This window comes from Monodon monoceros, unplaced genomic scaffold (genome assembly GCF_005190385.1).
Source record: "Monodon monoceros isolate NGI ecotype Baffin Bay Population unplaced genomic scaffold, NGI_Narwhal_1 Super_Scaffold_8, whole genome shotgun sequence".
NCBI classification, from domain to species: domain Eukaryota; kingdom Metazoa; phylum Chordata; class Mammalia; order Artiodactyla; family Monodontidae; genus Monodon; species Monodon monoceros.
In genome coordinates, this window is record NW_021703785.1 from 9685516 (window position 1) to 9700132 (window position 14617).

At 35.5% G+C, this 14617-nt stretch overlaps 1 protein-coding gene across 1 annotated transcript in view; it reads left to right on the forward strand.

The window, feature by feature from the left end:
• NALCN (sodium leak channel, non-selective) overlaps positions 1–14617 on the forward strand; it is a 292250-nt gene that overhangs the window by 130843 nt on the left and 146790 nt on the right. The window contains exons 12-13 of the mRNA XM_029210183.1: positions 6775–6942; positions 13128–13319. Coding sequence (XP_029066016.1) covers positions 6775–6942; positions 13128–13319 — 360 coding nt within the window. The remainder of the gene's footprint in view (positions 1–6774; positions 6943–13127; positions 13320–14617) is intronic.

Sequence of the window (14617 nt, forward strand, 5' to 3'; positions counted from 1 at the left end):
TGCAAAGGAGTTGCATCTGCCCACTGGTTCCTTGTGGTCCCGGGAGGTCTAACAGAATCCTGTTGATCTCAGTGATCCAGGAAGGGAATCTCCCCAGAAGCTGAATTTCTCCCAGGAGGGAAGTTAGGAATGGATTCCACCAGCCTGGGAAGAATCCTGACACGAAGCGGCTTCCTCCTGCTACCCAGCAAAGCGGCTGCGGGGTTTTAGGTCTTTTACCACAAAATACATGATGCCTCATACCATCCCTTGTTTACCACTGCTCAAGAGAGCATTTTTTAAAAAAATTTTTATTGGGGTATAGTTGATTTACAATGTTGTGTTAGTTTCTGCTGTACAGCAAAGTGAATCAGTTATGCATATACATATATCCACTCTTTTTTAGATTCTTTTCCCACATAGGCCATTACAGAGTATTGAGTAGAGTTCCCTGTGTTATACAGTAGGACCCTATTAGTTACCTATTTTATATATAGTACTGTGTATGTGTCAGTCCCATGTTCCAGTTTATCCCTCTACCCCCCTTACCCCCCGGTAACCATAAGTTTATTTTCTACATCTGTAACTCTGTTTCTGTTTTATAGATTAGTTCGTTTGTAGCCTTTTTTTAGATTCCACGTATAAGCAGTATTGTATATTTGTCTTTCTCTGTCTGACTCAAGAGACCGTTAAAGACAGACAAACAAACAAAAAGCATATAGCCATGAGCAAGCAAAGAAAAATATTCTTACACAAAGGGATTCAGAAACTGAGGATGGAACTGGGAAATCCAAGATGAACATCTAGTACAGGAGTTTCCCAGTAGAGTAGAACTGACGGGAGAGAGAATAGGGTTTTTTCCCCCAGTGTCTCAAAGATAGATAATTAGGGCAAAAAACAAACCTTCTGAACTTTGACTAACATTTTCAAAAAGTGAGCTGAAAAGGGCATGGTCGTTGATGAGAGCTAATTATTAATATAGGAGAGCAAGTGGAAAAAATTAAAAAACGGTGGAAAACATGAGGGAAAAGCAAGAGACTAGCCACTCGGATGTGAATAATAGGAGCCCCTGAAGGACAAAGGGAACAGAAAGAAGAGTAATAATAAATGAGAGAAGAAAATTTTCCTAAACTGAGGTAAAGCATAAATCTGTAGATTGAAAGAGCTCACTAAGTCTCAGAGAGGATAAATGAAAAAAAGGTACATTCCTAGGCATATCCTGGTGACCTTCCTTGGTTGCAAGCATAAAGAAAAAACTTTTTTAAACCTCCGAATGGGCTTAAATAACCTGCAAAATCAAGATAAATATATTGTGCTTTGGATGACTCATCCTCAATATTGGAAAGTAAAGGCAGTGAACCAACACATATATTGACCACTGAGAGAAAAGAACTGCAACTCAAGACTGTATGCAGCCAAAATATTCATGTCAGTGTTAAAAATGCACTTTTGATAGAAAAGGATTGAGACAGTATACAACCCTGGATGTTTATTTGAGGAAACTACCCCAAGGTATGCTAAGCCTAAGACAAATGCTTCACAGTCCAGAGAACTAGATAGATAAGATGAAAAGGAAATAAAAGTAGTGGGTGTTGAATCTAAATGGAAGATGGTAATTAAAATGTCAAGTAAGGGTCCTCGAAAAAAAAAGAAATAATTACAATTCAAAAAGCTAGAATTGGGACTTCCCTGGCGGTCCAATGGTTAAGACTCTGCGATTCCACTGCAGGGGGCACAGGTTCAATCCCTGGTCATTGAACTAAGATCCTGTATGCTATGCGGCACGGCCAAAAAAAAGAAAAAAAAAAAATTGATGGTTGATCTCAGAAAAAGCAGAATTTAGGAAGAGGGGTGATATCACTAGGAGTGTGGGTGAGAGAAGGATACTATGAAGTTTGTAGGTTGGCAGGGGTGTGAGGGAAGAGTGAGCAAGTACATTTGTGCAGGAGAGGAGTTTACAATTATTCTATTTGGATGCAATAATAAAAAAGTATAGGTTGGGCTTCCCTGGTGGCGCAGTGGTTGAGAGTCCACCTGCCGTTGCAGGGGACACGGGTTTGTGCCCCGGTCCGGGAGGATCCCACATGCCGCGGAGCGGCTGGGCCCGTGAGCCATGGCCGCTGGGCCTGCGCGTCTGGAGCCTGTACTCCGCAAGGGGAGAGGCCACAACAGTGAGAGGCCCGCGTACCACAAAAAAAAAAAAAAAAAAAAAAAGTATAGGTTGATGTAGGACAGTTGGGAATTGAACTGGGAGATTAGAAAAGCAGAGTCCAAATAAACAAGGGGGAAAAAAGACATTAACAACAATTTGACCAAGCCAGAAAAGACAAGAAAAGGTTAAAAGATGAATATCAATGACATACAATAAACTAGAAACATAAGACCAGGTATAACTTTGGCACGCTGTATGTGACAGGGTTGAATTTTCCTATCAAAAATCATAGAAAATATTCCTTTAAAGGAGAAATGGCTCATTAAAGGTTGGGGCAGAGAAGGTCCAAGATTTTTTAAAAATCATAGAAAATATGATTATGTTTAAACACAAAATCAAATAGTATCTTGATTCTAGGAGATGCATACAAAGTAGCCCCAGAAAGGGGCTGAAAATCATCTATGAAAAAACTGGGAGTGACATCTAAAATATTAAAACATTTTAAATGCTTAGCAGACCATGCAAAAAAAAAGGAATATTCTCAAGGCCAAAAATTGTGTTGATGTGAATGAAGAACAGCTAGTGGGCTCTAAGGCCAGTGGCTGCCCTGAGGGTATTTGCATATGCTTGTCACCTAGAACTTGCCATTTTAAGAGCTGTATCCTGGACAGAAGGAGGGGCTGTTCAAGGTGAAGAGTCAAAACAGAGACACCCCCATGTAACATCAGGACACATGAGGTCTGTACCTCAATGAGAGAAGGAAAACGGCCATCCCTCAGAAGGAAACAGTGGGGAAACCTTCAGTCTTGACCTCGACTCCAAAAGAGTAGGGAAAGAGTACACTTCGTGAAAATGTGTCAGCACAAGCCTGCCCGCGTGGGATTGGAGTTCAAAATCACAGTACTTTCAGGTCTGCGAAATGTCAGCCAAGAAGTTGATTTAAAGGGGTAGCAAATTTGTAAGATATGTCATGCCCTCTGCTGAACCAGTTCTTTCTGGAAAAAAAAAAAATGTACTCTAAACACAGGTCTTGAAAATCTAGAGGAAATTAATGATTTCCTGGCAAAGTACAAACTACCAAGTTGATGGACGAGGTAAGAAAGCTGATCAGAAGAACATTGGAAAGCTTTGATCTACCATTACAAAAAAGATTGGGCCCATGTGGTTTTTCTGCTGGATTTTTATCTACTTTCAAAGATGAGATAACTTATTTTATTTAAGAAATTACAGATTGTACAAAACATGGGAAACTCCATAATAAGTTCGATAAGGCTACCATAGGCTTAACCCAAACCTTATAATTATAGTATAAGTAAAATTACAGACCAATTGTATTTATGACAGTAGCTGCAAAAATTATAAACAAAATATTATCCAATAAAATCAGCATAAGCATCTAGGGTTTATTCTAGGAATATACAAATCAAGGACTCCTGTGATATATTTCATTGCCTCAATGAATTAAAGGCTAAAGCCCTCTAAGTAAAATAAAGAAAGTCCTTAAACATGGTAGAAATTATTACCCTAAGCTCACTGCAACCATTATATATGAATACTGAGAAACTTTCATTGAAAACAAGGAGCATATTATGGACTCCTGTTATTACCACCACATTACTTAGTATATATTACTATTTGGCTATACCATTATAGCTAATGAATTAATACAATTAACTCCAAAATAAATCTTGAAAAACATCATATCTTCATTGGCACATGAAATATATATATATATATATATATATATATATATGTGTGTGTGTGTGTGTTTATAAAGCCCAAGAGATTTTAAAAATTTTAGAATTAATAGAAGAATTTAGTAAGGCAAGTTGAGAAAAATCAATATAAATAAATCAGTAGCTTTTCTTTCCACTGGAAATAACTGGGTAGAAATGGTAAAAAAAATAAAGGTAAAAAATATTCATTTTCTTTAGTGACTGGAATATTAAATGAATAGAAATAAATTTCAAAATCAAACAATAATATATCTTTATGGGGAAATTTTTATTAAAGAATATGGGCCAAATAAATAGAAAAACAGTGTGTGTTTCTAGATATGAAGACTAGTTATTAATCCTTCTAAGGCTTTATATGTACAAGGTAAAGAAAAAAGTTATAAAGATGGACACATGTGACCATATAAAAATTAAAGTGCTTATAGAACTAATTCCACTAGAGTTAAAAATCTAACTATTGACTAGGGAAAAAATATTTCAGTTTATATAGCAGACAAAGATGAATGTCCTTAATATCAACAACTCCAAAAACTGATAAGAAAGGAAAAACACCACCATAGAAAATTGGCAAGGTTGTGAACAGAAAATTGTTTTAAAAAAATAATCTAGTCATCAATACACATCTGGACAGCTAAGCAAAAGTTTTATTAAGTTTGATTACATCAGGTGATGGTACAGATGTAGGACAAGAAACACTTTCCTACCTTGCTGAAAGGCAAATGACAACGTAACATTTTGAAAGTAATCTCTTAATGCTTCCTAAAATTTAAAGTGGGCAAACATGTCCTTTGCCCCAGAGGTGCCAGGTTTGAGATTCTAGTTATAGATAGGAAAGCCCAATAAAAACTGATATTGCATAAGGATGGTCAGTACAGTCTGTTTTTGAAGTAGCAAAATGCTTAACCATTTTTCCTGATGATTCCTTATCCAAGAAGTACCGCCCTTTAACGAATCAGTAGAGAAAATGTTAATTAAGTAAACATTGAATACCATGCAAAATTATGCAGCTGATAAAAAGAATAAGTAGAACTTATATCTCTTAACCTGAAGGCACGTTCATGATTGTTAGTGAGAAGCTGAAGAATGACATAAAATGTAAGCCCATTGTGTGATTATGTATGTTTGGATGAGGAGGGAATATAAAACATGGTTATCATGAATCACCTGGGAAAGGTGGGCAGGAATTTTATTAATACTTTGTGTATTTAGTATTATTTCACAGTTAAAATGTATTACTCTGTTACACTTTTTTAAATTGAAGTATAGTTAATTTACAGTGTGTTAGTCTCAGGTGTACAACAAAGTGATTCAGTCAAATATATATGTGTGTGTGTGTATATATGTGTATTCTTTTTCAGATTCTTTTCCATTATAGGCTATTACAAGATTTTGAGCTGAGTTCCCTGTGCTATAGAGTAGGTCCTTGTTGTTTAACTATTTTATATATAGTGGTGTATATATGTTACTCCCAAACTCTTAATTTATCTGTCCCACCCTCACTATCCCCTTTGGTAACCACAAGTTTCTTCTCTGTGTCTATTACATTTTTTAAAAGGGACGTGTCAATTTAAATTAAGAGGCAAGGTGGGTCTAGAGAAGTAATGTTAATTTCCTCCTCACACCTAAATTAACCGTCTGCAGTCCCTTTAATGTTCCAGTCCTAAAAATGTTATTATTAAAACTCTACTTTCCTCACATTTTCCAAATGTGTGTGGAAGAAAATCCCTTCCATGTTGGCCTAGAGAAAGAGAAGCAAGCTATCCTTTATTCCTATCTTCCAACAAATCATTTGGTATCTTCTGACAGGGGTGTGTTATGACTAGTTGTGCCTTTTTATTAGAAGTTAATCTTATGTCACTGACATGTACACACTACTGTATATAAAATAGATAACTAGTAAGGACCTACTGTATAGCACAGGGAACTCTACTCAGTACTCTGTAATAACTTATATGGGAAAAGAATCTAAAAAAGCTTGGATGTATGTATAACTGATTCACTTTGCTGTACACCTGAAACTAACACAACATTGTAAATCAACTATCCAATAAAAAATTTAAAAAGTTAATATTATATTGCCATTTTAATTCCAGTTGTAAACTTCTTTATAAAATGAGTGCTCTTATTCATAGGACAAGTAAATGAAAAATAATATGCTATGTTTTTAATATTGTTATTTGCAATAGCAAATTCCTAGAATTAATGTGATAGATTAAGAGATCAAACGAATCTATTAACACAGTAATGTCGATTGTTAATTTATAAAATTAATAATGTAGACATATTAACATATTAATTTATGTGTGCATATGCACACACACATAAACTCGTTGTTATATTGGGTTGGCCAAAAAGTTCGTTTGGGTTTTTCCCTAAGATGTGATGGAAAAACCCAAACGAACTTTTTGGCCAACCCAATAAAATCCAAAATTCTCTGCTGTTTATGTGGCCCAAGATATAAATGATATATAAACTTTTAAATTGTAGTTTAATTATACTTAGTAATATGTAAGTGTAATTATACTATATCCTGTGCATTGTAGAAACTTCTTTTAGAAAATACAAATTATAGAAAAATGCAGCCTTTCTGTATATAGTACTGTAATTCTATAAATGGCGATGACTCTTAATTAATATCAAATGATGAATAATGAGGAAATAATACCACTCACAAACATTTAACATTTTAACATATTTTTCTCTGATTGCTTAAGATATATTTGGTCTGTGAGGTTCTAGTTGGTGTGTTTCAAAACCGTATTTTTAACAATGTTCTAGATTTTTATATGATATGGCTCCTCATTTTATATGATAGTGGCTAAAATTCATGCACTAACAACCATATGAAATATTTTGAAATAAATTATAGTTTTAGATTACAATTTCACTGTCCCTTTGTTCCTCTAGGTGGCTTTTACGGTACTTTTTGATTTGGAAGCACTTCTGAAGATATGGTGTTTGGGATTTACTGGATATATTAGCTCATCTCTCCACAAATTCGAGCTGCTGCTCGTAATTGGAACCACTCTTCATGTATATCCAGATCTTTATCATTCTCAATTCACATACTTTCAGGTAATACGAATAATGCCTATTTATCTTTAGAATTTTTTTCTTTCCAGGGAAAATACCAACAACTGTAGTAAATACAAACTTCAAATAGGCCCTACGACATTTTAAATACCAAAAATAGTGCATTCATTTCATTGTTTTAAAACCTCTGAAAATTCAGAGTAATAAATGGAGATGTTTTACATACAGTTCATAAATCAGCACAGTGTGTAGAGGTACATATTTTATATGTACATGGATATTATGCATCTGTGCATACATGTAAAATTTTAAACTACATCAGATGTTGACACACACTTTAAAGAGCAGGAAATATGAATTTAATTCCAAGTGTAGTCCTCCCTTCTCAGTAAGTCTAAATATGTTTGCTCAACACTAACTTACAGTTGAAATAATAAGAAATAAAACTTACCTTTACAGATTGTAATTAGTCATACTTCATTATTTATGAATTCCTATTATTTTCTTTGTGATGATTAAATAACAATACCTATAATTTTTTACTTTGTTTATAATAACTGGATATCTGTTTTTTCAAATGTGATATATTCAATCACATTACTTTATAATTATTCAGTAAACAAAACTATTACTTATGTTCTTTGTAATTGTTGAATAATAGCAATATGCTGAGTGTTCTTTTTAACTCCTTGGTCAAAATATAATATATGTATATGGGATAACTTAATTTTTAAAATCTCAAGTATAGTCATTTTCTGACTCAAAATTAGTCATTTGTATAACTTATCATATAAATATCAGAAGTTGCATTGTTTTCTTCATAGGTATTTTAAAATAGTTGGAGAATAAAATGGCAGTAGAATTTTTAAAGAAACAATTCAGAGAAACAAGATTCTAACTCCTTAGATGAAAGAAAATACATTCCAACTTCACTGAACTTACTTATTGATGATACCAAAGCCATCATTTTCAGAGCAGTATTAACTTCAGGTGCCCAATCGTGACCTGAAACTCAGCACTCCTGATACCTGGGAGAAAGGACATGAAAATACAATTCACAAAAATGAAAAACATACCCCACAAACACACATGAAAAGCTGAGCCTCTTGTAATCACAGCCAAGCACCCAGTGAACTCACAGAGGGTATCATGGTTCAAGCTTTCAGTACTGTCAACATCTTTGAACAGAAATCCCTTGCCACTGGTTGGGTTATATCCTCAGCCTTGGTTATCATAGGTGAGATGCCTGGGGCAAGAGACATACACATGTTTGAAACTCTTGATACAAAATATGCTTTCCAAACATTTGTGTCATTATATGCTCTTGGGCACTGTTGTCTAGATTCACAAAATCAACATGAGCATTTAGTACCTACACTAGAGAATCATTGTACATAATTACAGAAAATATGCCTCATAGTCAAAACTACAACATATCTTTTTTCCAAACCTATTAAATTAAGAAAGACATCAAAGCCTATTACAGCAAGGGTACCAATATAAAATATATTCAGGGCTTTAAAATTCTTATCATTTCTCATAGATAATTTTTCAGTGAAAAGTTACAAATAGGTCAGAATTTTGCACACAAAGATATTCATTCTAGAATTGTTTATGAGAGAAAGAAATGGGAACTGTTTAAGTGGTAAGCATATGAGGAATAGCTTAGTAACTCATATGCAAATTTGGCCATAAAAATAATTATGATGAATTTGTAGTAACTTAGAGATATGATTGTTCTATTTAAATGCAAAACAGTATAAAAATATATAACATGTATAGCTACATATCCATGCTATATATAACATATATAGCTCTATATATGTATGTAAAATACCTATAAATGAAAAAATGACCGGAAAGAAATAAACCAAATTATTACAAATGATTAAAAGTCACCACCTCTGGGTTGTTTTTCTTTTCAGCTGCGTGGCTTATGGGGTTTTTAGTTCCCCAACCAGGGATCGAACTGGGACCCTCAGCAGTGAGAGCACGTAGTCCTAACCACTAGGTTTTTTCTTCTACTCTGTTTTTCACAAAATATCTAAAATCAGTGTGCATGGCTCCAATCGTTTTATATATAGACATATAGCTATAGATACAGTCACAATACAGGGTCAGTGAAGTTTGCAGTTTTAATGTCTGTAAAACTTGTAATAGTTTATGTTAATAGTAGAGTGATTTTCATTTGTATCTCTGTATACATGGCCAAGTTTATATTTGTCTAATGAGATAAACACTGTCTTAGTTATTTTGTGCCTAAAAGCTAAATCTCTCAAGAAACTTAGATGTCACAAGGATTTTTGCAAATTCACATCTGGAGAACCCACTGTACTGAACAGATTGGCTCTTTATGGGCTGACTTTGATCTCCCCTGTTGGTCCTCATGCTTGCTTCTCATCTCACTTGACCTTTCTTCATCGTGCTGGCAGCAGTTCTTCCCGTAGTGAATGTCACATTTTTTATATCTAAATGAAGCCAACAATTTAGTACAAAATGTCTCCCTTTATATCTGTTATCTCTGAGAGTTGGGTGTTATCTATCTCTTTATTCAGATGAGATTTCCTGAGCACCTACTATGTGCCAGGCACTGTTCCAGATCCTGAGGGCAGAGAAGTGAACAAGGCAGAGAAGATGCCCACCTCGGGAACCTTGCATTCTAGAGGGCAAACAGTTTATACACAAGTACACACAAGTACACAAGTACGAGTGCACGAAAGGAATGCGAGTACAGGAAATGCCGTCCAGGAGAAACAAGCTGAGTGAAAAGGATAGAAGTTGTGGGGTGAGGGTGCTATTTTAGATAAGTTTGTTCAGGGAAGCTCTCTTTGAAGAGGGGACATTTGGGCAGAGAAGGAGCGAACCTTGAGAAGGTCTGGGTGGATGCATTCCAGGTAGAGAGAACTACATGGCACCTGTCCTAAGGAGAACACATGCTTGATGGAGTGAACATAGGGCATATTACAGGGAGTATAAAGTCTTCACAAAATGCTCTGGTTCTGACATAGCAGGGTGATGACACCGGCTGGTATTTATTGTGCACCTACTGTGTGCCAGGCACTCTGCCGAGTGCATGGCTTCATTTGTTTCTCGTTAGAGAATAAACTGTTTTGATGGAGTATAAACTGCGATCCCTAGAGACTGAATAACTCGCCCAAGACCACATAACTAGCAAATGGTGGAAACTCATTCCCAAGAAGTTTAATCTTATATTCATATTCTTAACCACTCAATTGCTACAGTATCTCACTATTAATCAGCAGCGTGACCTTTAACAACAGACTTAGAAATGTGACCAGGAAAATGTGCTTTGGAAGCAACCACAAAATGTCCTACAGTGCTTATCTTTGAATGTATGGTTTACTTTATTTCGTATCTGTAGGAACACAGAATCAAAAGGCTTTATTGGGTAGACAGAGTGAAAAGCATACTTATCCCCAAATAAATGAAAACGCATAATTAGAGTTACCGATAAGGATTTTGCCTTTCCACAGATGCAGGCCTGCCCCTTTGAAAATGCTTATCAAATCACCAATGTGGGAATTGTGTTAAGTTATGTTTCTTCCAGCTAATGAAATATTAATTTATCAAAATTGCACAGATGTGCATAGACTGTTTTTATTAGAATTTGGGGCAGGATTGAAGATTACTTAGGCAATCTTTTAAATGATTTTAATGCAAGTGGAGGAAACACAAGGTACTGAAATTTGAGCAATAAACCAGTTGGATTGTTCCTGTAAACTTTCCTGGACTCAGCTGTTTAACTGTTAGATACTGAATCATTTATGTCTAAGAATAAATGTAAGTGTAAAATCTTTTCATATTATTATTCTGGATGTTACTATTTTAATAGTTCTTATGATAAAGCTGTTTGCTTGTTATTTGGGAAGATGACCCAAGTGTAATATGTTCTGATTTGGAAATGTATGTTAAGAATTATAGCGGGAAAAACTAGTAGCTTAACCATGCCTGTGGTATAATGTTTAATTTGAACAATATAATTTCTCACATAAATTTTCTTCTTAAAGTATTAAGTATTTTAAATGAGCATGAAGGAAATCTACATTTTCTCAACTTCTTTAAACATTTGTTCATTAGTTTACTAGACCTGCAGCTACAACCCATACTATTGATACTTGTGTTCTGCAGACAATAAGAATACGGTTCACCATTAGTAGTTCCTGTTAATTCAGAGTCTGGGGGTAGCGGGTAAATGTGGCTTCAGGGATGGCCAGATTCAGAGGCTAACGTGGTATTATTGGGACCCCGTCCATTTCTCCACTCACCTTTCTTCTGTGTTGGTATCATTTCTAAGCTCTCTTTGTCCATGTGGTGGCTAAGATGGCTCCCAGAAGCTCAGGGCTTATGTGGCTCTTACAGTAATTCCAGTTGAGGCTAAAAAATAGGACACCTCTCATAGGTCCCACAGAAGTTCTGATGACTGAGGTCATTGTGAATACCCTGGCCAGGCCTGGATCATGGGGGTCAGGAAGTCCCTTCTGGACCTCATAGACTAAGAGGATTAGGAAGCTAGGGTTGCTGGAAAAATCCAAATGCATGTTATTTTGTGTAAAAATTTAAATCTAGGGGTTTTTTTTGTTTGTTTGTTTGTTTTGCGGTACGCAGGCCTCTCACTGTTGTGGCCTCTCCCGTTGCGGAGCACAGGCTCCGGACGCGCAGGCTCAGCGGCCATGGCTCACGGGCCCAGCCGCTCCGCGGCATGTGGGATCTTCCCGGACCGGGGCATGAACCCGTGTCCCCTGCGTCGGCAGGCGGACTCTCAACCACTACGCCACCAGGGAAGCCCTAAATCTAGGTTTTTAAAGCATTTCCTTTTCTTTACTGTATTCTTTCTTCTCCTGAGAAGGCTTTACAGACACCTTAAGCTCTTATTGATATCGAACCATCTTGGACTGCCATTCTACTTACCATCTTTCATTTATACCAAGACCACAATTTTCCTATTTTAATATCTCTAAACTGGGACCTGTCTTATAATCAGTGGTGTGTTATACTTTAATTGGCGGCATTTTTCACTTTCTCAGTGGTACATAAAAAAATTGATGGCATCTTAGACATGTTGAAAAATGCTATTTTTCCATATTTTATACTTCAACTTTTAATTATATTCTACTTTATATTTTTAATCTTATAGATATGCCTTTAAGAGCTGTGCCTTTGTATTATACTCCCTTTGAAACAGTAATAGCCATTGAATCTTATTTGTCCAACACAGTGTTTGGCACATAATAATATTTGTTAAGTGAATGAGAAAATTAATTAGTTATGGGTGGTAGTTTTTGCATGTATATATATATATGCAAAACATTTAAACGTGTGTGTGTTTAGATAACCAGCTGAGCACGTATAACAAAGTTCTAAAAAATACAGGGCTTGCGTAAGATAGAAGTGTGTTTCTCTCCAGTTGGTGGGAGTCCAGGGCAAGTAGTTGGCTCTGCTCCCCAGGGCCATCCAGAAAGCAGGCCTGTTGGGTTAGACTGAATGTATCATCTTCTATACGAGGCTTCTATTTTTGTTCCAAAGGGACAATTACAGTTGTTTTAATTTCCCAGCCAGAGGAAGGTATAAAAAGAGGGTCCAGGGCAAATTATTTAACTTAATGTGCAAAGATCACTTCTTTTCACATTCCATAGGTCTGAACCTAGTCCACCGGCCACAACTAGATACAAGTGGGGCTGGAAAATGCAGCCTGTACCCTTGCTAGGCTAAAATTCAGCAAGTTCTATTAATTAAAGGAAGGATAGAATAGATCTTAGAGTAGCAGTCTCAGCCGTGAGTAAAGACACCTTGATAGATGGATTTTTAAAATTTCCTTTTGAATGTACAGTAATCCCTAGGAAAGTTTGTTTTATGAGACAATGAATATGCCTAATATTGAACTAATGTCTTCTTTGATATTTGAACATTAGAACAAATGTCAATTTTATTTCAACAATATGTGTTAATTAATGCCACTTTGAATTATCACATCATATATTAAAACACTGAGTTGTCACCATTTTCCTTCCTTCATTCCTTTGGGATTTATTGAGTTCTTGCTATATGGCAGTCACTGAGCTACTGATATCTTAGTTATTAAATTGTTTAATTTAATTGCTAAATGCGATTTTATAGAGTGCTATGAAAAATGAGATTTTAGTATGAACTTATTTAAGATTCAGTATAAATAAACGATCAAGTGTGTGTGTTTTTCTCTCCCACAATAGGTTCTTCGGGTAGTTCGGCTTATTAAAATTTCACCTGCATTAGAAGACTTCGTGTACAAGATATTTGGTCCTGGAAAAAAGCTCGGAAGTTTGGTTGTATTTACTGCCAGCCTCTTGATTGTTATGTCAGCCATTAGTTTGCAGATGTTCTGCTTTGTCGAAGAGCTGGATAGATTTACAACGTTTCCAAGGGTAAGAACAACAAATGCAGTCAGTTTAATTCAGTTATTCTGAATTAATATCAAAGTAATTTCACTTTAACAGTGGTTTTAAAATATTGTCTTTTTCTGTAACTTGGAGTAGTTCCGTTTTAATATTCACAGTGGTGTTTTCTGCAGAATACAGGTGTTTGAGAACATTTTCAGCATTGTCAGATTATGTGTCAATTCTAAAATTCTGGAAATAATCTTAATAGAATGAGATGCAGAAACCAGTAAAGATGGAAGATAGGGTTCTTAGTACCTATAAATGAAAATATAGCAGAACTTTAAAATTATTAATTTAAAAATGTTTAAAGTTTGCTTTTATGTGTTTGTGAGAGTTAACATTTTAAATCTGTTTTACAGTTCATATATATTTTTATGTCAGGCATGATCTAGAAGGAAATTTTGATTTTCAATATATAAATTTCATAAACTCTTCAGATTTGAAGTGTCTTTAAAAGATCATCTAGTTCATAACTCTGTATTCTTGTTAGAATTCACTTAGGCTAAAAAGAAAGTTAAAAACCAGTCAATCCATAAAGAACTTGTGTAGAAGATACAGCGCCTAATCAGAAGGATCCTGAAATTTAACTCCATGTGGATTTAGAAATATGAAAAAATATAATGACCAAGGCAAAGAATATATATAGATATTTTTATAGCCTTGGGGTAAGAACAATATATATTTTTTTTAAAAATAAGCTTTGAGGGCAAACGTGTCTGTAACATAACAGATAGACTAATATAGCCTGGGTTATTTTTTTAAATTTTAACAGATAGACTAAAATACTCTGGGTTATTACTTGTTTTAATCTTGTACTAAATGTGTTACTCATTGCCAAGCATTTGTTGAGTGCCTATCAAGAGCCAGGCCATGTTGGCCATCCTGAGACATAAACAATTAAGTTCCTAGTCTTCAAGTATTCTCAGTTGAGGGTGGGTAACCAGTAAGTAGACATAAAACATGACAGGCTTTGGTAAAGGCAAACACAAGGTGCTCTGGGAACCCCGAGGTGAGGTCCATAACCAGGAATGGAAGAATCCAGGAAGACTCCCTGGAACAGGAAGTTAGTGAGGAACAGCTGGATGGAGCCAGAGGAGGTGCACAGAGAACAGTGTTCTGGGTCATGGGGATAGCATGTGCTGAAGGTTGAATTGAGCTGTGTCTTGTTCCAGAACTTAAATGAGAAAGGACAGTCGCTGACAGGAGGAGGACATAAAAGCCAAGGAACTTTTAAGTTGGTGAAAGCGTGATCACGATTAAATGCCAGTGAGAGAGTGCAAGGA